The 22465-nt window shown below is 40.7% G+C and overlaps 1 protein-coding gene across 6 annotated transcripts in view; it reads left to right on the top strand.

Moving 5' to 3' along the window:
- The window catches only part of RUFY2 (RUN and FYVE domain containing 2), a 57469-nt gene that overhangs the window by 19305 nt on the left and 15699 nt on the right, over positions 1-22465 (top strand). For 4 of the 6 annotated variants that reach the window (XM_039477801.2, XM_039477803.2, XM_039477800.2 and 1 more), the window contains exons 8-13: positions 2853-2922; positions 4669-4770; positions 4906-5022; positions 6549-6716; positions 8859-8956; positions 11402-11521. In XM_039477801.2, the coding sequence (XP_039333735.1) occupies positions 2853-2922; positions 4669-4770; positions 4906-5022; positions 6549-6716; positions 8859-8956; positions 11402-11521 (675 nt within the window). Of the gene's footprint in view, positions 1-2852; positions 2923-4668; positions 4771-4905; positions 5023-6548; positions 6717-8858; positions 8957-9712; positions 11353-11401; positions 11522-22465 lie in introns of those variants that run through there. The other 2 variants (XM_039477802.2, XM_074382319.1) reach the window with 2 other exon arrangements.

The raw sequence follows: 22465 nt of genomic DNA, 5'->3' as shown, positions 1-22465 counted from the left end.
CCACTTTGCCTGGCTGACCCTGTTTCAGAATAAATGAATAAATAAAAATAAATGTTTTATTGCTTTTTTTTTTGTTTTGTTTTTATGAGACGGGTCTCACTGTTACCCAGGCTGGAGTGCAGTGGCCTGGTCTTGGCTCACTGCCACCTCTGCCTACTGGGCTCAAGAGATCCTCCCACCTCAGCCTCCCAAGTGGCTGGGAGCACAGGCTTGTGCCACAACACCTGGCTAGTTTTTTGTAGTTTTGATAAAGATGGGGTTTCACCATGTTGCCCAGGCTGGTCTCAAACTCCTTACCTAGGCTTTCCACCCACTGTGGCCTCTTAAAGTACTGATATTACAGGTGTTAGCCACTGTACCTGGTCTTCCATTGATTTTCTAATAAAAAGTAGTTATTGTACACTTAGAATATTTCAAAAGTATAGAAAACATACAGAAAAAGTTAGAATTCTATTGCATATGCAAGAATAAAAGGAAAAAAAAAAAAGTAGAATTCGCCTATCATTCCTCACTCAAAACTACTATTGAGGGTTTATTGTTTTCCAAGTGCTTTTCTTGATGATTGTATCCTCACATAAAGGCAAGGTGAATATTATTGTCCAATTTTATAGAAAAGAAACTGACGCTCAGGAAAGTTTTATAACTTTCTTTCCTTGGCTGAGCTTGGTGGCTCATTCCTGTAATCCAAGCACTTTGGAGGCCAAGGCGGGCGGATCACCTGAGGTCGGGAGTTCAAGACCAGCCTGACCAACATGGTGAAACCCCGTCTTTAAAAAAATAATAATAACTTTCTTTTTTTTTTTTTTTTTTTTTGAGACTGAATCTTCCCCCGTCTCTCAGTACAATGTTGTGATTTCAGCTCACTGCAACCTCTGCTTACCAGGTTCAAACAGTATTGCCTCAGCCTCCTGTGTAGCTGGGATTACAGGTGCCCACCACCATGCCCAACTAATTTTTTTTTTTTTTTTGAGACGGAGTTTCACTCGTTACCCAGGCTGGAGTGCAGTGGTGCGATCTCAGCTCACTGACACATCTGCCTCCTGGGTTCAAGCTAGTTTTCTGCTTCAGCCTCCTAAGTAGCTGGAGCAACAGGCACGTGCCACCATGCTCAGCTAATTTTTGTATTTTTAGTAGAGATGGGATTTAACTGTGTTGACCAGGATGGTCTTGATCTCTTGACCTTGTGATTTGCCCACCTCGGCCTCCCCAAGTGTTGAGATTACAGACGTGAGCCACCGTGCCCAGCCAGAATGATTACATCTTAAAAATGATTTAGTATGAATGGAAAAACATTTTTCTTGTTTCACTAGTAAAACTAAAATACCAACACTTGTTTCTGAGTCTGATTTTGCTGAAATATACTATATATAGAATATTACATTTTATTAAGGAAGGTTTTGAGTTGATAGTATCAAGCGGGCTTTGGGCAACGTTCTTTTTTTTGAAATGGAGTTTTGCTCTTTTTGCCCAGGCTGGAGTACAGTGGTGCGATCTCGGCTCACTGCAATTTCTGTCTTTCAGGTTCTGCCTCCCAAAGTGCTGGGATTACAGGTGTGAGCCACCACACCTGGCTAACATTTTAAATAAAACCTATGATAATGTCCAATCTTAATTCATTTAAACAAAAATGCAAAAAAAAGGTGTGTTAATCTGGTATAATCTGACCTTCGACTATTTTCTTTGAAACACAGGGTGTTTAGCTGCCAGATACTTGATACTAATAACCTGATGCTGTGTATTTCATTGAGAAATATGAATATACTTCTCAAACCTGGTTGACTTTGGAGGTCTAGTTCTTATGAAAATGGAGAGGGGAAACAGAATGGAGCTTGAATTAAAGACCATTGTTTATATGTTTCATCAAACCATATAAAGTAGGCATTTAAAGTTCATCCTTTTACATATAATTTTAACAATATTTAGTAATCTTTGTGTGAGATTTTTATTCCCAAATATTTTCAGTTAAATTTAGTAGGACCCTCAGAAGGCAATTTAAAAAAATGAGTAGGCTAGGTGCAGTTGCTTACACCTGTAATTCTAGCACTTTGGGAGCCTGAGGTGTGTGATGGTGAGGTAAGGAGTTCAAGACCAGCTTGACCAACGTGGAGAAACCAAGTCTGTACTAAAAATACAAAAATTAGCCAGGCATGGTGGTGCACACCTATAATCCCATGTACTCAGGAGGCTGAGACAGGAGAATTGCTTGAACCTGGGAGGCAGAGGTTGCAGTGAGCTGAGATCTCACCACTGCACTCCAGCCTAGGTGACAGAGCAAGACTCTCTCTGTCTCAAAAAAAAAAAAAAAAAAAAAAAAGTAGCACCAAATAGAATTTTAATAGAAATATTATTTTGCACCGGGCGCGGTGGCTCAAGCCTGTAATCCCAGCACTTTGGGAGGCCGAGGCGGGTGGATCACGAGATCAAGAGATCGAGACCATCCTGGTCAACATAGTGAAACCCCGTCTCTACTAAAAATACAAAAAATTAGCTGGGCGTGGTGGCGCGTGCCTGTAATCCCAGCTACTCAGGAGGCCGAGACAGGAGAATTGCCTGAGCCCAGGAGGCGGAGGTTGCGGTGAGCTGAGATCGCGCCATTGCACTCCAGCCTGGGTAACAAGAGCGAAACTCCGTCTAAAAAAAAAAAAAAAGAAATATTATTTTGCTACACTCTTTATTGCCCTCCTAGCTAAATCAAGTTATCCAAGTTAATGAAATTTTCCACACTCAGAAATTTGGACAGGGCATTGGTGCCTGTCAGTAAACATAATAAGTAAGTCTAGGATAACATAATGTTTTTGTGCCTTTGTGAGTTTGTGTGATTTTGAATGAGTTTTTTTCTTTATTAATTTCAGCAGCACAGTCAGCAGCCTCCATTCACGAGTTGATTCATTAGAAAAGTCAAATACTAAGCTGATTGAAGAGGTATTGTCTAATGGATAAATGTATTTCATGGACTTATGTTTGTGATCCTTTTCCATTTTAAGTATGAATGCATTAGGCATACACACACACAGATGAACGCAAACTCATTGTGGTGCAGTACTTGTAATATAGTTGTAACTAATTATTAAAAGTTTTAGAGAAGGCCGGGCGCGGTGGCTAACGCCTGTAATCCCAGCACTTTGGGAGGCCGAGGCGGGTGGATCACGAGGTCAAGAGATTGAGACCATCCTGGTCAACATGGTGAAACTCCATCTCTACTAAAAATACAAAAAATTAGCTGGGCATGGTGGCGCGTGCCTGTAATCCCAGCTACTCAGGAGGCTGAGGCAGGAGAATTGCGTGAACCCAGGAGGCGGAGGTTGCGGTGAGCCGAGATCGCGCCATTGCACTCCAGCCTGGGTAACAAGAGTGAAATTCGGTCTCAAAAAAAAAAAAGTTCTAAAGAAACCATATACTTTTAGGCAAATCCTCAGTTATGTGAATCTGTAAGATACTATATTTGAGATACCTTCTAGAAATGAGCTTCAGAGATGAGACTCACACAAACTCTTCAATATTTAAGCTGTGATTCTCATTTTAAAATCTGGATGACCTGTATTTACCTAGTGAAATCACCTGTATTAGAAATTCTTGTTAAGTGCAGCAAACCACCATGGCACATGTGTACCTATGTATCAAACCTACACATTCTGCACATGTATCCCAGAACCTAAAGTGTAATAATAAAAAAAAAACACATAAAAAAAGAAATTATTGTTAAAATGATACCATCCCTCTGTTTCCACTCTTCCACTAGTCAGGTTACTTTTCTTCACAGGTATCACTGCTTGATCATGTTGACCTTTTTTTTGAGATAAGAGTGAGACTCTCGCCAGGCCCCAGGCTGGAGTTCAGTGGCATGATCTTGGCTCACTGCAACATCAACCTCCAGGGTTCAAGCAATTCTCCTGCCTCAGCCTCCTGAGTAGCTGGGCTTACAGGTGCACGTTAACCATGCCTGGCTAATTTTTATATTTTTAGTAGAGACGGGATTTCACCATGTTGGCCAGGCTGGTCTCGAACTCCTGACCTCTTAATTCGCTCGCCTTGGCCTCCCGAAGTGCTGGGATTACAGGCCTGAGCCACCATGCCCGGTCTCTGCTTTCATAGGATCTCTCTTTTCATTCTGGGCGCAGAGTCAAACCACTTAATCATCCCTGTTTAACTCATGATAAGACCTGTCTCATTGTCATAGTTGCTTAAGTTCCTGTTACATGTGCAGATTTCATGAGGTGTCCTATTCAGTTACAACAAATGTCTGTATTACAGTTTCAATGATAGTACAACCTTTCCTTATACATGTTTTTATCTTTATGCAAATCTTGAAAGTTTTTGTTATTTAATGAATACTTCATTTGTTTACTCAGACACTTTGTATTCAGGACATAGTGTAAATCCTATGGCAAGCATATATGTTTATTATAAGCATAACAAATAAGCCTAATGTGTTTCAACTATAAAAGAAAATAGTTGAAGTAGTTCAAAAGGAAGTAAGAATACAATTTTTAAAATTAGTGTCTTGGGATAACAACGAGCATATTTTTCTTATAAACGTTTCTGTGAATGTGACATTTTGCTAGTTGTAAAGATTTTATTTTCTGTTATTTATGGCCATGCACATAACCTGTAAAACAAGTATAAGGGTGCTTAAAGTCTTTTTTCTTGTCCCTGTTCCATTATTTTTAGTTAGCAATAGCAAAGAATAATATCATTAAACTCCAAGAAGAAAATCATCAATTACGAAGTGAAAATAAATTGATTTTAATGAAAACACAGCAGCACCTAGAGGTAAGTATAGACTGCTTTCAAGCAGACTGTCTCGTGTCAGAAATGACCATTTTTAGGGACTTTTGCCTGACGTAGGTATGTCTGTGCTGTATGAATAATAGTATTATAGAATGAAAAATTTTGTTTTCTTCCTAGGTTACCAAAGTAGATGTGGAAACTGAGCTTCAAACATATAAGCATTCTCGTCAGGGGCTAGATGAAATGTATAATGAAGCCAGAAGGCAGCTTCGAGATGAATCTCAGTTACGACAGGTAGGTTATATTAAAAATTACATTAGCAAAATCATCCTGGGAGTAATTTACCCTCAAGCACTATTTAAAATCTCAGCCTTACTCTTTTTCGTGTGGTATAGCAAGCTCACCCCTTAATCCTTTCAATTTTTCTAAGCTTCCACTATATCAATGTTTTGTTGTTTTGAGATGGAGTCTCGCTCTGTTGCTTAGGCTGGAGTGCAGTGGCACGATCTTGGCTCACTGTAGCCTCTGCCTCCTGGGTTCAAGCAATTCATGTACCTCAGCCTCCTGAGTAGCTGGGACTATAGGCTTGTGCCACCATGCCCAGCTAATTTTTGTATTTTTTATAGAAATGGGGCTTTGCCATTTTGGCCAGCCTGGTCTCAAACTCCTGGCCTCAAGTGATCTGCCTGCGTTGGCCTCCCAAAAATGCTGGGATTAGAGGGGCAAGCCACTGTGCCCGGCCTGTATCAGTGGTTTTTAAACTCTAAGTTATAGTATATGGTTTTAAAACTCTAAGTTACAGTGAATGAATGGGTTGTGACCAGCATTATAGAAAATGAAATAGAACAGAAGTCATAAAGTTAACTTGTTTTTTAACCTTTCAATTTGTGAAATATAATGCCAACAGAAAATGAATTATAACACAAATAACCTGTGTAACCACCACCCAGGTCAAGAAGAGAATATTGCCAGTCTTTCTATCACCTTTTCTGTCTTTATGTTAATTAATTTCTTAACAAAAAAAAATTTTTTTTTTTTTTAAGGGATAGGGTTTCTCCGTGTTGGTCAGGCTGGTCTTGAATTCCTGACCTCAGGTGATCTGCCCACTTCGGCCTCCCAAAGTGCTGGAATTACAGGCGTGAGCCACTGCATCCAGTGATAAAAAAATTCTTAAGAAATTAAACTGTGTTTTGAGTTAACTTTGGCCTTTACTTGTATAGACTGCTTCATTTTCTTTTGTTTAAGGAAAATTAATATTGAATTTGTGAAGCATGAAAATGATTAATTCTTGAACCAGTAAAAGAATAATGATTAACAGAATATAGAAAATGCTTTCATTTTAGCAAAAACTGCATTTAAAAATATTTATTTTTTGAGACAGGCTCTTACTCTGTTACCCAGGCTGGAGTGCAGTGGCATGATTTTGGCTCACTGCAACCGTTGCCTCCGGGTTCAAGTGATCCTCTTACTTCACCCTTTCTAGTAACTGGGATTATAGGTGTGTGCCACCACGCCCAGCTAAGTTTTAGTATTTTTTGGTAGAGACGGAGTTTTACCATGTTGGTCAGGCTGGTCTCAAACTCCTGACCTCAACTGATCCACCCATTTCGGCCTCCCAAAATTCTGGGATTACAGGCATGAGCCACTGCGCCCGACCCTGCATTTCAAAATATTTATTGTGTTGTTATAGGGCCTGGTTGATTTCCTTTAATGGACTTAAAAAGTGTAGTCCGTATATTGAATGGGAAATCTTTCATAAAGTTTATTTGATTTTTACATCCTGAAGTGGAATGTGAATTGAGAATATATTGAAATTGCAGGATGTGGAGAATGAGCTCGCAGTACAAGTTAGTATGAAGCATGAGATTGAACTTGCCATGAAGTTGCTGGAGAAAGATATTCATGAGAAACAAGATACTCTGATAGGTCTTCGACAACAACTAGAGGAAGTTAAAGCAATTAACATAGAGATGTATCAAAAGTTGCAGGTAAGGATTGTTCTTAAGTTTTTATAAATTGAAAGTGAATACTTATAGAAAGGTTTTGGTTTTTAAGATGAGCCCAGTTTAACTGTACCATATTAGTTATAAAGGCCAATGTCGTTTTTTTCTAAATGAAATTTTAAGAAATATAATGAAAAAGGTATCAACAAACAAAATATCACCTGTCTAAATTGTTTTTTTAATGCTGAAAGGTTAAGAGTATGAAAATTAAATCTTTTGGGAAGGGGCCAGGCATGGTCACTCACACCTTTAATCCCAGCACTTTGGGAGGCTGAGGCGGGCGGATCACTGGAGGTCAGGAGTTCAAGACCAGCCTGGCCAACATGGTGAAACTCTGTCTTTAAAAAAAAAAATCTTTTGGGAAAACTCAAACTGCAAGATGATTTTGTGAACTTCTTTTTACAGTATAGCCCCAAGAAAGATTTAATTTCAATTGAAATGCTACACTATTATAATAGTAAATTTTCTTTCTTTCTTTTTTTTTTTAATTTGAGACAGAGTCTCACTCTGTTGCCTGGGCTGCAGTGCAGGTTCAAGCCTCCCAGGTTCCAGCCTCTCCTGCCTCAGCCTCCCTAGTAGCTGAGACTATAGGCATGCACCAATACGCCCAATTACTTTTTGTATTTTTAGTAGAGACAGGGTTTCACAGTGTTGGCCAGGCTGGTCTCGAACTCCTGACTCAGGTGTTCCACCCACCTCAGCCTCCCAAAATGCTGGGATTACAGGCGTGAGCCACCATGCCTGGCCCATAATTGTAAATTTTCTAAGATGATGTTGCTATTAAGTAGATTTGTTGCCAAAAACCCTTTACAATCTAATTAATTCAAAAAATGTCATATTTTACAAGAATGTATGCTGTCATCTTCCGAAAATATTGAAGATTGAGTTTTCTTTATTACATTTTATTAAAATAATTTTTTTTGTTTGTCCTTTAGGTTCTGGTAAAAATTTTTTTTTTTTTTTGTTTGTTTGTTTGTTTTGCTTTCTGTAGAGATGAGGTCTCACTATATTGCCCAGGCTAGTCTCAAGCTATCCTTTCGCCTTGGCCTCCCAAAGCACTGGGATTGCAGGTGCGAGTAACTGCACTTATCCTATTAACATTTTAGATGAATACTAATAAAGGCTGGGTGCCATGGCTCATGCCTGTAATTCCAGCACTTTGGGAGGCCAAGATGAAAGGATTGTTTGAGGCCAGGAGTTCAAACATAGCAAAACCCCATCTTAAAAAAAAAAAAAGACTAATAGCAGTGTTTTTTTTTGTTTTTTTTGTTTTTTGTTTTTTTTTTGAGACGGAGTTTCGCTCTTGTTACCCAGGCTGGAGTGCAATGGCGCGATCTTGGCTCACCGCAACCTCCGCCTCCTGGGTTCAGGCAATTCTCTTGCCTCAGCCTCCTGAGTAGCTGGGATTACAGGCACGAGCCACCATGTCCAGCTAATTTTTTGTATTTTTAGTAGAGACGGGGTTTCACCATGTTGACCAGGATGGTCTCGATCTCTCGACCTCGTGATCCACCCACCTCGGCCTCCCAAAGTGCTGGGATTACAGGCTTGAGCCACCATGCCCGGCCTAATAGCAGTGTTTTATATCGCACAATTATTTTTATTTATTTATTTATTTTTTTTTTTGAGACAGAGTTTCGCTCTTGTTACCCAGGCTGGAGTGCAATGGCGCGATCTCGGCTCACCGCAACCTCCGCCTCCTGGGTTCAGGCAATTCTCCTGCCTCAGCCTCCTGAGTAGCTGGGATTACAGGCACGTGCCACCATGCCCAGCTAGTTTTTTGTATTTATAGTAGAGACGGGGTTTCACCATATTGACCAGGATGGTCTTGATCTCTCGACCTTGTGATCCACCCGCCTCAGCCTCCCAAAGTGCTGGGATTACAAGCTTGAGCCACCGCGCCCGGCCTCGCACAATTATTTTAATGTACAAAGTAACTCTGTTCATTTAAAAGTAACAGTCCCATAGCAAAACGGTTTAAGAAACATAAATATTCAGGTTAAAAGATCAAAACTCTACTTGGGAGACTGAAGTTCAAACCTAACCTGGGCAGCGTAATGAAACCCTGTCTCTTAAAAAACAGAAAAAAAAAATAAAAACCACCATAGCTTTTCTTTTTATAAATAGGGTTCTGAAGATGGCTTGAAAGAAAAAAATGAAATAATTGCCCGACTAGAAGAAAAAACCAATAAAATTACTGCAGCCATGAGGCAGCTGGAACAAAGGTACAGCATTTCCAGTCTTAGTTTCTTTTTTTCTTTTCTTCTCCCCTTTTTCTTTATTCAGTTCTGACACCTGCCACAAAAACCATTAGGAAGACATAGATTAGGACATGTGTTTTTGTGTAAGCACAGTAGGATTTTGCCTTTTTGTTTTGGTTGTTGCATGGAATCAAGTTGCTTTATATTATGCTGATTCATTTGAAGTTGTCATATTGTAGATTTTTCTTAGAGGCCTAATACTAGCAGTTTCATGTGTTTCAATCAATTACATAAAACATACACAAATTAAAATGTCAAAAAAATTAAAAGTGAACAGAGTGAGATTATCCCTGATTGATTTCCATGCATATTAATTGTCATATTTATTCTTTGCCATTCACCATCTGTTGATCTGAAATCAAGCATTCCGAATTGGTGGTTTAGTTTTGTTTCTTTGAGCTAGGACCTTCAACCCAACTGAAGATATAATTTTGTTTAAATTGAATTGTTTTATATTGGCATTTTTCACTTTTATTGTTGGAAAATGTAATGTATTTCCATTGCCCTGTCATGTTGGTGTCAACATATGTCTTTTATCATTGCTTTCTTTGAATCTACTTATGAAAAACATAACTATTAATGCTTTATAGACATGAATATTCTTTTATTGACATCCTCTTTCTTCTTTTTTCTTTTTTGTTTTCTTTATCCCCATTTTTACATTTTGGACATCTTTATTACCTTTTTCTGTCTTTGATTTCTTTCCATTCCATTATGAAGTGACAACGATTTGTTAACTCAAACTAGGACAATTGCAATGTCATTGGTGAAATGTGCCAGCAGTGACAGTCAGGACCAGTACAAGCTGGTCAAAGATATATCTTTCTGAAGACCGCTTGTATTTAAACAGACTAAATGAAAAGAAAATCAACAATTTTATAATATATTAAATAGAAAGGAATCTATGCTATTAAATATTCGAAAAGGGTGTTAGGAACCCTGTACATTTTTTTGTCAGCTGCTGTGGTAATACACTGCCATAAAGCAGAGTGGGTGCACTTGGATTTCCAGACATACATTCCTCAAACCTGTGCACAAAGGCTGATTTGATTATTGACCCTTTGGAGGTCAGGATTTTCAAATGCAGTTTTATCTTTTTAGCTACTTTTTGATGAAAAATATAAAGATTGTTTAAAAATAACTTAACCTTTGGTTTTATACTGTGTTGGCACAGATATATTTTTCTCATTGGCCCACTCTTTGCCCATTGGCTCCCTTACAGATTTTTACATATGCTTTAAAATAATTTATAACCCAGACTGGCCATCATCCTGTGCTTCAGCTTTTCAGTTTTCCGATTCTCCCTTGCCCTCTTCTGTGATAGCACAACTTCAAGGCCTACCTCACTCTGACTTTTATTTTCCTTTTTGTAACCTTAGAGAAAAGCTTGGGTCCACCCCCAGCACCTTAATGTTTTAATTTAAACTTAGATTTGGAGATAACTTAAATGTTACTCTCCTTTCCTTGGAAGCAGCATTTATACCCCTAGAATACGTGAGCGTTGCTCCATTGGTATGGTTTTAAGGAAGAAAGGAAGAGGATGAGTTTTTAGGTTAGTTGAACCGCAATTTCTCTTGTGATTTCCTGCAAGGAGTTAATATCCTTTGAATGTTGGGAAATACTTTCTTATAAAAATAGTGAAGTTAAATATAAGAAATCCTAGACGGCCAAAGAAGGCGGGAGTGGAGCTAAGCACAGGAAAATGCAATGACTTACAAATAAAAACAGGAAAGATGAAAATCACAATGTTTTAGCTAATTTTTAATATTAAATGGTCAGGAACAAAAATGATCTTTAGAGAATGATGCCAACTGGCACCAGATTCTTTTTGAATTTTAAACATATATGCATATGTGCACACACACATACGTAGAGCTTTGGCATAATTTAGTCAATGCATCAAGATGCTGTAAGAAGGACTTAGCTATCATTTGGAGTAACTGCAGGTTTTTCTCCTGGCCTGGTAGCACGCTTGATTCCTGGCATACACATCCTTGCATCACATATAACAGTGTGGCTTCTTCACCTAGTGTAGACATAATTCTGTGCTTTTCTTGGTTTTGTGAAAAGGTAGTAACATACCTATTATGCTTTGAAATTTGATTCATTATCCTCTGCTTAAGTGGTAAAGGCTGTATTGCTTTGCATTGTTAATTATGAACAAGAAATAAAACAAATTTGAAGATAGTATTCTGGGCATACTACATGTTATATTGAAAAAAAAAATCACAAAACAACTTAAAGACATTGTGTGGCTCTTTCACGTTTGAGTTTGTGAGTTTTCCCCCAAACTTTGTTTTCATTTAGAAATGTTTCTATTTCCCCATTTTTCTTTTATTTGTCTTCTTCACCCTTTTACACCCTAGTTCTAGCCTCAGTTTTACCCAAAGTTGATTTGAATTACACCAGATTGCAGCAAGCAGAGAAGGCGCAAATGGAAGCTGAAGATGAGGATGAAAAATATCTACAAGAATGTCTCAGTAAATCTGACAGTCTGCAGAAACTAATCTCCCAAAAGGAGAAACAGCTGTGAGTATTTTGTTCTTAGAATCAAATACTTGCATTAACATACCGCCCCATTTTTTTTTTTGCAATAATGATAGAATACCAATATTTTATCTAATGATGCCAGCTAGATTTTAGTGTTTACTTTAAAAAACAAAAAAATTAGAGAATATAATTGTGATAGTACTTATGTTTTTACTCCCTTTATTGTTTACAGAGTACTTTAAACTCTGTGTTGCTGTCTTCTTGCTCTAGGAGAGGTTTTTTTTTTGTTTTGTTTTGTTTTTTGTTTTTTTTTTTTGAGATGGAGTTTCACTCTTGTTACCCAGGCTGGAGTGCAATGGCGCGATCTCGGCTCACCGCAACCTCCGCCTCCTGGGTTCAGGCAATTCTCCTGCCTCAGCCTCCTGAGTAGCTGGGATTACAGGCACGCGCCACCATGCCCAGCTAATTTTTTTTTGTATTTTTAGTAGAGACGGGGTTTCACCACGTTGACCAGGATGGTCTCAATCTCTTGACCTTGGGATCCACCCGCCTCGGCCTCCCAAAGTGCTGGGATTACAGGCTTGAGCCACCGCGCCCGGCCTTTTTTTTTTTTTTTTTTGAGATGGAGTTTCGCTCTTGTTACCCAGGCTGGAGTGCAATGGCGCCATCTCGGCTCACCGCAACCTCCGCCTCCCGGGTTCAGGCAATTCTCCTGCCTCAGCCTCCTGAGTAGCTGGGATTACAGGCATGTGCCACCATGCCCAGCTAATTTTTTGTATTTTTAGTAGAGATGGGATTTCACCATGTTGACCAGGATGGTCTCGATCCCTTGACCTTGTGATCCACCCGCCTCGGCCTCCCAAAGTGCTGGGATTACAGGTGTGAGCCACCACGCCCGGCTCTAGGAGAGTTTTATTCATTTTTCTGTTTTGTTTTTTTTTTCTTCTTTTGAGACGGAGTTTCGCTCTTGTTGCCCATGCTGGATTGCAAAGGTGTGATCTTGACACACCGCAACCTCTGCCTCCTGAGTTCAAGCGATTCTCCTCCCTCAGCCTCCTGAGTAGCTGGGATTACAGGCATGCGCCACCACGCCTGGCTAATTTTGTATTTTTAGTAGAGATGGGGTTTCTCCATGTTGGTCAGGCTGGTCTCAAACTTCCAACCTCAGGTGATCCGCCTGCCTCAGCTTCCCAAACTGCTGGAATTACAGGCGCGAGCCACCGCACCCGGCCTTTTTCTGTTGTTTAACATTAATCTGATGGTCATTATGTTTCTAGGTGCTGAGTATAATAGGCTTTTATAACTACAAGGAACTTATTAAAGGACATGCTATTTTCTGAGAATACACACACACACACACACACACACACACACACACATATATATATATTTATATATATATATTTTTTTTTTTTTTTTTTGAGATGGAGTTTTGCTCGTCACCCAGGCTGGAGTGCAGTGGCATAATCTCAGTTTACTGCAACCTTCACCTTCCAGTTCAAGAGATTCTCCTGCCTCAGCCTACTGAGTAGCTGTTATTACAGGCATGCGCCACCCTGCCCGGCTAATTTTGTATTTTTAGCAGAGACGAGGTTTTACCATGTTGCCAGGCTGGTCTCAAACTCCTGATCTCAGCTGACCTGCCTGCCTTAGCCTCCCACGATGCTGGGATTACAGGCATGAGCCTCGTGAGCCACCATGCCCAATCCTGATAACATTTTTTAAAATCAACTTTTTTGTTTATTTTTTTATCTGAGATGGAGTCTCACTGTGTGGCCCAGGCTGGAGTGCAGTGGCACAGTCTCAGCTCATTGCAACCTCTGTCTTCCGGGTTCAAGTGATACTCCTGTCTCAGCCTCCTGAGTATCTGGGACTACAGGCTCGCACCACCACACCCAGCTAATTTTTTTATATTTTTGTTTGTTTTTGAGACAGAGTCTTGCTCTGTCACCCAGGCTGGAGTGCAGTGGTGCGATCTTGGCTTACTGCAACCTTCACCTCCCAGGTTCAAGTGATTCTCCTGTCTCAGCCTCCCGAATAGCTGAGATTACAGGCATCCACTACCACTACTAGCTAATTTTTGTGTTTTTAGTAGAAACAGTGTTTCACCATATTGGGCAGGCTGGTCTCAAACTCCTGATCTTGTGATCTGCCTGTCTTGGCTGCCCAAAGTGCCAGGATTACAGGCATGAGTCACTGCACCCAGTCACTTTTTGTATTTTTTAGTAGAGATGATGTTTCATCACCTTTGGCAGGCTGGTCTCATATTCTCGACCTCAGGTGATCCGCCTACCTCAGCCTCCCAGAGTGTTGGGATTATAGGCACGAATCAATGTGCCTGGCCAACTTTGTTTTTTTTTTTTTGTCTTTGATTTTTAAAAAACTTTTAGTTTAGGTTTGGGGATACATGTGAAGGCTTGTTACTAGATAAACACATGTTATAGGGGTTTGTTGTACATATTATTTTATCACTCAGGTATTAAGCCCAGTACCCAATAGTTACTGTTTCTGCTCCTCTCCCTCCTTTTACCCTCCCCCATCAAATAGACCCCTGTATCTATTGTTTCTTTCTCTGTGGTCATAAGTTCTTATCATTTAGCTCCTGAACATTTTTTTTTTTTTAATCGTGGAAATGGGGTCTGTTATGTGGTCCAGGCTGATCTCTAACTCCTGGCCTCAAGTGATTCTCCTGCCTCAACTCTCAAAGTGTTGGAATTACAGAAGTAAGCCACCATGCCCAGCTTCTGAGAACATTTTTATTAGTACTTTATATGATCTGTATATCACCAACCAGGAAGGATGTTAGCGTATGTCATTGTGTTGACAAAAAGCAAGTTGCAGACAATATCCAAATATGATTCAATTTTTTTGTGTGTGTGTGTTGGAGTCTTGCTCTGTTGCCCAGGCTGGAGTGCTGAGGCGCAATCTTGGCTCACTGCAACCTCTACCTCATGGGTTCAAACGATTCTCCTGCCTCAGCCTCCTGAGTAGCTGGGACTACAGGCATGTGCCGCCAGGCCTGGCTGATTTTTTTGTATTTTTATTAGAGATGGGGTTTCACCATGTTGGCCAGGCTAGTCTTAAACTTCTGACCTTGTGAGCCACCTGCCTCAGACTCCCAAAGTGCTGGGATTACAGGTGTGAGCAACTGCACCCGGCCAAATATGATTCAGTTTTAAAAATAAAATTAAAACCATACATGCATATGTATTTATGCATAGATAGAAAAGATTTTAAAGAATAAAGATTCTAGGGAGGGGTTATTTCAGGTGAGTGGTGGCAGGTTGACAGGGGCATTTTAGTTTTACTTTATAAACATCAGTATTTTTTCTCCAGTTAATATGTACCAATTCTGTTATTAAAAGAAAACAATAAGAACAAAAAAAGAAAGCCAACAGTGGAAAATAGTTATATATAAACAGATCATTAAAACAAGGCCACATGCCATGTATGATGTTTAAGTTGCTAAGCTGCCTTTATATCCATTAAAGTGTTAAGTTCTTCTGTATCCTTAGTGATTTTCTGTCTAGTCGTTTTTAGTTATTGAGGGAGGATTTGTTGAAATATCCAACTGTGATTGGATTGGATATATTTTTCAGTTCTATCAGTTTTTACGTATTGTATTCTAAAGCTCTGTTACTTGGTGCCTACATATTCAGGACTGTTGATATGTCTTCTTGGTAGATTGACCCTTTTGTCATTATATGATGTATTTCTTTGTCTTTGGTAATTTTGTTTTGCTCTGAAGTTAATTTTTCTGATACTATTATAGTTACTCTGCTTTCTGTTGATGATTATTTGTATTTTTCCATTTTTTTACTTTCAGTCTACCTTTATAATGTTCGAAGTTTTTATTTTTTTCTTCTGGAGAGACAGGGTCTTCCTATGGTGCCCAGGCTAGTCTTGCACTCCTAGTCTCAAGTGATCCTCCCACCTTTGCCTCCCAAAGTGTTAGGATTACAGGTGTGAGCCACCATGCCTGGCTTCAAGTTTCTTTTCCTTATTTATTTATTTATTTTTTTGAGACAGGGTCTCACTCTGTTGCCTAGGCTGTATTGCAGTGGCATGATCAGAGCTCACTGCGATCCTCCCAGCCTCAGCTTCCAGAGTAGCTGGAACCACAGGTGTTATGCCACCATGCCCTGCTTGCTTGCTTGCTTGCTTGCTTGCTTATTTATTTATTTATTTATTTATTACTAGAGACAAGGTCTTGCTATGTGGCCCATGCTGATCTTGAACTTCTGAGCTCAAGTGATCCTCCCACCTTGGCCTCCCAAAGTGTTGGGATTACAGGCATGAGCCACTGCTCCCAGCTTGAAGTTTCTTGTAGACAGCATATAGTTCATGTTTTTGTTGTTGTTTGTATTTTAGAGACAGGGTCTTGTGCTTTGTTGCCCAGGTAGGAGTATAGTGATGCCATCATAGCTCACTGGAGCCTTCAGTTCCTGGGCTCAAGAGATCCTTCTGCCTCAGCCTCCTGAGTAGCTGGGACTGCAGGTATGCGCCACTATGCCTGGCTAATAAAACAAAAAAAATTTTTTTTTTTTTTTTTTTTTTTTTTTTTTTTTTTTTGAGACTGAGTTTCGCTCTTGTTACCCAGGCTAGAGTGCAATGGCACGATCTCGGCTTACCGCAACCTCTGCCTCCCGGGTTCAGGCAATTCTCCTGCCTCAGCCTCCTGAGTAGCTGGGATTACAGGCACACGCCACCATGCCCAGCTAATTTATTTTTGTATTTTTAGTAGAGACAGGGTTTCACCATATTGACCAGGATGGTCTCGATCTGTTGACCTTGTGATCCACCCACCTCGGCCTCCCAAAGTGCTGGGATTACAGGCTTGAGCCACCGTGCCCGGCCAACAAAAATTTTTTTAAAAAGATGGAGGTCTTGCTATGTATTCCAGGCTGGTCTGGAACTCCTGGCCTCAGCTGATCCCTCTGCCTCAGCCTGGATTACAGGTATGAGCCGTTGTGCTTGGCCTGCTTCATGCTTTTTAAATCAATTCTCCCAACTCTGTCTTTTCATGATGTATTTAGTCCATTTATATTTATTGTAATTATTGAGACAATAGCGCTGAAGTCTGCCACTTTATTGTTTAATTTGTTTTTCCTGTTTGTTGTTCCTCTGTTTGATTTTTCCTGCCTTCCCGTAAGTTACATGAACATTATTTAGAATTTCCTTTTGATTTATCTGTAGCATTTTTGAATGCATCTCTTTGCATAGATTTTTGGTGTTTGCTGTGGGCATTATATTACACATGTGCTATTTTCCCACAGTCTGTTGGCATTGACATTTTACCACTTTGAAGTGTGATAACTTTACCTCTATTTAAGTCTCGTTACCTTCTCCCCTCCTTAATATAATTTGCTTAATTATCTCTTTTACATATATTGATAATCTTGTCAGACAGTGTTGTAATGTGTGTGACCATAAACAGAATTTAATGTTTAAATTTGATTTAATTTAGAAAACTTCATTATCCTTTTTTATTCCTGAAGCTCCAAGTTTTTTTGTGTGTGTCTGAACTTTCTTTAAACATTTTCTTTCTTTCTTTCTTTTGAGACAGGATCTTGTTCTGTCACCCAGGCTGGATTGCAGTGGTGCGATCACAGCTCACTGTAGCCTTGATTTCCTGGGCTTAAGCAATCCTTCCAGCTCCCAAGTAGCTGAGACTACAGGTGCATGTCACCACACCTGGCTAATTTTTTTTTTTTTTTTTTTTTTTTTTTTTGGGGTAGAGATAGGGTTTCTCCATGTTGCCCAGAATGATCTTGAACTTCTGGGCTTAAACAATTTGCCTACCTTGGCCTCCCAGAGTGCTTGGATTATAGTTGTGACCCACCATACCTGGCCTCTTTTTTTGTTTTGTTTTGTTTTTAAGAGAGAAGAGTCTCACTCTTACCAAGGCTGGAATACACTAGTGTGATCATGGCTTACTGCAGCCTCAAGCTCTTGGGCTCAAGCATTCCTCCTCCCAAGTAGCTGGGACTATAGGCCAGTATGCCAGCTAATTAAAAAATTTATCTATTTTTGAGATAAGATCTTGCTTCTCTGTCACCCAGGCTGGGGTGTAGTGGCGCAATCATAACTTATTGTAGCCTTGAACTCATGGGCTCTAGGGATCCTCTCACCTCAGCCTCCCAAGTAGCTAGGATGATAGGAGCATGCTACCATGTCTTGCTAATTTTTATAGAGACAGGATCTTGCTCTGTTGCCCAGGCTGGTCTTGAACTCCTGGCCTCAAGCAGTCCCTTGCTTTCATCTTCCAAAGTGTTAGGATTACAGGCATGAGCTACTGCACGTGGCCTTAAATTTTTTTTTTAGAGATGAAGTCTTATTATGCTGCTTAGGCCAGTCTCGAACGCTTGGCCTCTAACAGTCCTCCAGCCTGAGCCTTCTGAGTAGGTGGGATTACAGGTGTGAGCCACCATGTCCAGCTCTTTAGCCATTGTTTTCGGGTAGGTCTGTTGGCAGTAAATTCTATTTTTACCTTCATTTCTGAAAGGTATTTTCATTGGGCATACTATTCTGGGTTGGCAGTTCTTTTAGCACTGGAGAAATCTTAATGCCACTTTCTCTCGGCCTTCATGATTTTCTGATAAAAAAAAGACACTGTCATTTGAATTGTTTCTCTTTAGGTGTTAATGTCATTTTTGTCTTACTACTTTCAAAAAATATTTTCTGGTATTTAACCTATTTGGGATTTGATCAGCTTTTTATGTCTGTAGGTTTATGTCTTTGTCAAATTTGAGAAATTTTCAGAGATTTTTTTTTTCAGTGTCAGTTGCTTTCTCCTTCCCTTCAGAAACTCTGATACCATGAATGTTTGATCTTTTTTAAAATAGTCCCACAGGTTCCTGTTCAGATTGGATAATTTCTGTTGTTATATTTTCAAATTCATTTATTGTTTCCTCACCATCTTCATTCTTCTTTTGAACCCTTTCAGCAAGATTACTGTATTTTTCAGTCCTAAGATTTCCATTTGATCTGTTTTCTTTTGTTGTTTGTTTTGTTTTGAGATAGGGTCTCACTGTTGGCCAGGCTGTGGAGAAGGGGAGAGATGCCATGTTACTGCTGGGTGGTAGTGGAAGTCCAGGCTCCCCTCTTGGTTTCTGCCAAAACCTTCTTGGAGGAGAGAGGTTGAGATGCCTCATTACCACTGGGTGGGGGTAATCTAGGCTTTCAGTTGGCTTTCACTGATACCGTGGGATGGTTAAGAAATGCCTTGTTAGGCTGGACATGGTGGCTCATGCCTGTAATCCCAGAACTTTGGGAGGCTCAGGCAGGTGGATCACCTGAGGTCAAGAGTTTGAGACCAGTCTGGCCAATGTGGTGAAACCCCATCTCTACTAAAAATACAAATTAGCCAGGCGTAGTGGTGAGTGCCTGTAATCCCAGCTTCTAGGGAGGCTGAGGTGAGAGAATCACTTGAACGTGGTTACAGTAAGCCAAGATTGTGCTACTGAACTCCAGCCTGGGTGACAGGGTAAGACTCTGTCTCAAAAAAAAGAAAAGAAATGCCTTGTTACTGATGCAGGGGGATTCAAGTCCTGGGTTACTCATGTGGGTTCCATTGTGACCAGTGGGGCTGCTTGAGAGATACTTTGTTTTCTTTTTGTTTGTTTTTTCCCTTAGCTCCAGGGATAGAAGGGATTAGTTTACTTTGTATTTTTTGAGAGGGAGTTTTCATTCTGTTGCCTAGGCTGGAGTGCAGTGGCACAATCTTGGCTCACTGCAACCTCTGCCTCCCAGGTTCAAGCGATTCTTGTGCCTCAGCCTCCTGAGTAGCTGGAATTACAGGCACACACCACCATACCTGGCTAATTTTCTGTATTTTTTTCTTTTCTTTCTTTCTTTTTTTTTTTTTTAATTGTACTTTAAGTTCTGGGGTACATGTGTAGATCTTGCAGGATTGTTGCATAGGTACACACATACCATGGTGGTAATTTTTTTGTATTTTTAGTAGAGACAAGGTTTCGTCATGTTGGCCACGCTGCTCTCGAGCTCCTGACCTCAGGTGACCCACCTGTCTTGGCCTCCCAAAGCCCTGGGATTACAGGCATGAGCCACTGTGCCTGGCCTGGATTAGTTTACTTTCTATTGATATAACTGAATACCTGAGACTGGGTAATTTAAAAAGAAAACAGGTTTATTTTTCACAGTTTTGGAATCTGGGAAATCCAACATTGGGCAGCCACATTTGGTCATCTTCTGGTGAGGGCTTTGTGCTGCATCGTAACATGGCAGAAGGCATCATAGGGCAAGAGGGCTGTACTGAGACTTAAACTGGTTTTAATTTTTTATTTTTCTTATAGACACATGGTCTCATGCTGTTACCCAGACTGTGTCTTGAACTCTTAGACTCAAGTGATCCTCCTGCCTTAGCCTCCCAAATGGTTGGATTACAGGTGTGAGCCACCATTCCTGGCCTACCAAGTTGGCTTTGATAACAGACCCACTCTTATGATAATTCATTAGTCCACTAACCTGTTAATTCATTCATGAAGGCAGAGACCTCATGACCCAATTACTTCTTAAAGTCCTCACTGTTTTTTTGTTTTGTTTTGTTTTTTTTGAGACAAGTTCTGGCTTTGTTGCCTAGGCTGGACTGCAGTGGTGTGATCTCGACTTCCCACTGTAGTCTTGATCTCCCCAGTTCAAGCAATCCTCCTGCCTAGCGCCCCCAGTAGCTGGGGCTGGAGGCCCATACCACCACACCTGGCTAATTTTTGTATTTTTTGTAGAGATGAGGTTTCACCATGTTGACCATTCTCGAACTCCTGAGCTCAAGTGATCTGCCTGCCTTGGCCTCCCAGACTGCTGGGATTACAGGCATGAGCCCCTGTGCCCGCAAGGCCTTACCTCTTAATATTGTTACATTGGGAATTAAGTTTCAACATGAATTTTGAAGAGAACAATTCTAACCATAACAGATGCCTTATTACTTCAGGGAGTTAGGAAGTTTCAGGCTCCACACCTGGCATTTTCTGATATTACCGCAGCAGGATGCAAGAGGGTACGTCATCATTGCCAGGCAAGGGTAGAAATCCAGGATCCCCACTCAGCCTTTGCTGACTGAGGTTTATTGAGGGAACATAGGTTTTTGTCTTGGATGTTTAGCTGGAATAGGGCATTTATTATCCAAAGTTTTCTATCTTGCTAGGCTGTTTATTTCCTGGCCCTTTGGCATGGGAACAGCTCTTCTTGGGGCTTTTCTTTGACTATGCCCATTAGTTTTTAATGGGTTGAGGGTTTCATCAACACCTAATCTAAGCTATATAGGAGACAAAAAGAAACCTGAGGTAACTCATTACCATGTTCTTTGATTCCTGGAGCTCCTAGCAGCTGATCAAACTTCTCTTTAGTTTCTGGAATCTTGTTTTTTTTTTTTGAGGCAGAGTTTCTATCTTGTTGCCCAGGCTGGAGTGCAGTGGCACAATCCTGGATTACTGCAACCTTTGCCTCCTGGGTTTGAGCGATTCTTTTGCCTCAGCCTCCTGAGCAGCTGGGATTACAGGCATGTGCCACTACACCCAGCTTATTTTATATTTTTAGTCGAGACGGGGTTTCTCCATGTTGGTCAGGCTGGTCTCCAACTCCTGACCTCAGGTGATCTGCCTGCCTCAGCCTCCCGAAGTGCTGGGATTACAGGAGTGAGCCACTGCACCCGGGCTTTGAGTCTTCTTATGTATGTTTTACATATAATGTCCAAGGTTTTTAACTGTACTTAGTTGGAGGGTTAAGGAATAATGTGCTTACTCCATCTTGTCCAGAACCAGAATTCTGTACTCCATTTAAATCTACCACAAATATAATAATTTGAGTAATTTCAGGAATTAATATGTAGAATTTCCTGGCTTCAGGCCAGGGAATATTACTGTGGTTGAAACCCACAGGCTGAACACAGTGGCTCACACTTGTAATCCCAGCAGTTTGGAAGGCTGAGGCTGGCAGATCATGAGGTCAGGAGTTTGAGAACAGCCTAACCAACATGGTAAAACCCAGTCTCTACTAAAAATACAAAAGAAATTCGCCAGGTGTGTGGCACATGCCTGTAATCCCACCTACTCAGGAGGCTGAGGCAGGAGAATTGCTTGAGCCATGAGTTCACGGTTGCTGTGAGCTGTGATCGTGCCACTAAATTTCAGCCTGCTGGGAGACAGAGTGAGTTCCTGTCTCTAAAAACAGAATAAAACAAGCCCAAAACATTCAGGAAAAAAATAAATCCTCTTAATTTTAAGCACATTCATAAAAGAACAGCCAGCACTTTCAGGACTTCCTTGGCAACAGAGGTTACAAGGAACATTTAAGTCTTTAAATTTATTTTATTTTATTTATTCTGAGACAGAGTTTCGCTCTTGTTGCCTAGGCTAGAGTGTAATGGTACGATCGCAGCTCACCACAACCTGTGCCTCCTGGGTTCAAGTGATTCTCCTGCCTCAGCCTCCCGAGTAGTTGGGATTACAGGCATGCACCACCATGCTCAGCTAATTTTGTATTTTTAGCAGAGACGGGGGTTTCTCCATGTTGGTCAGGCTGGTCTCGAACTGCCGACCTCAGGTGATCTGCCTACCTCAGCCTCCCAAAGTGTTAAGATTACAGGCGGTGAGCCACTGTGCCTGGCAAGTCATCAGATTTATTAATGGTGCCCTGGGTTTGTTGTGTCTCTGTGCCTTGCCAAATGAAATACATGAAGAGCATGACTGGGATACTTTGCCTGTCAGTGGAATACAATCATAGTGGGGCGATCTCAGCTCACTGAAACCTCTGCCTCCAAGGTTCAAGTGATTCTCATGCCTCAGCCTCCTGAATAGCTGGGATTAAAGGTGTGTGCCACCATGCCCAGCTAATTTTTGTATTTTTAGTAGAGACATGGTTTCACCATGTAGGCCAGGCTGGTCTCGAACTACTGACCTCAAGTGACCCACTCACCTTGGCCTTGGCATGAGTCACGACGCCTGCCTGAAAATATTTTCCAGGTTA

This window comes from Saimiri boliviensis, chromosome 12 (assembly GCF_048565385.1).
Source record: "Saimiri boliviensis isolate mSaiBol1 chromosome 12, mSaiBol1.pri, whole genome shotgun sequence".
NCBI lineage: Eukaryota > Metazoa > Chordata > Mammalia > Primates > Cebidae > Saimiri > Saimiri boliviensis.
The sequence above is the reverse complement of the archived record's forward strand: the minus strand, read 5'-3'. Positions and strand labels throughout refer to the sequence as shown.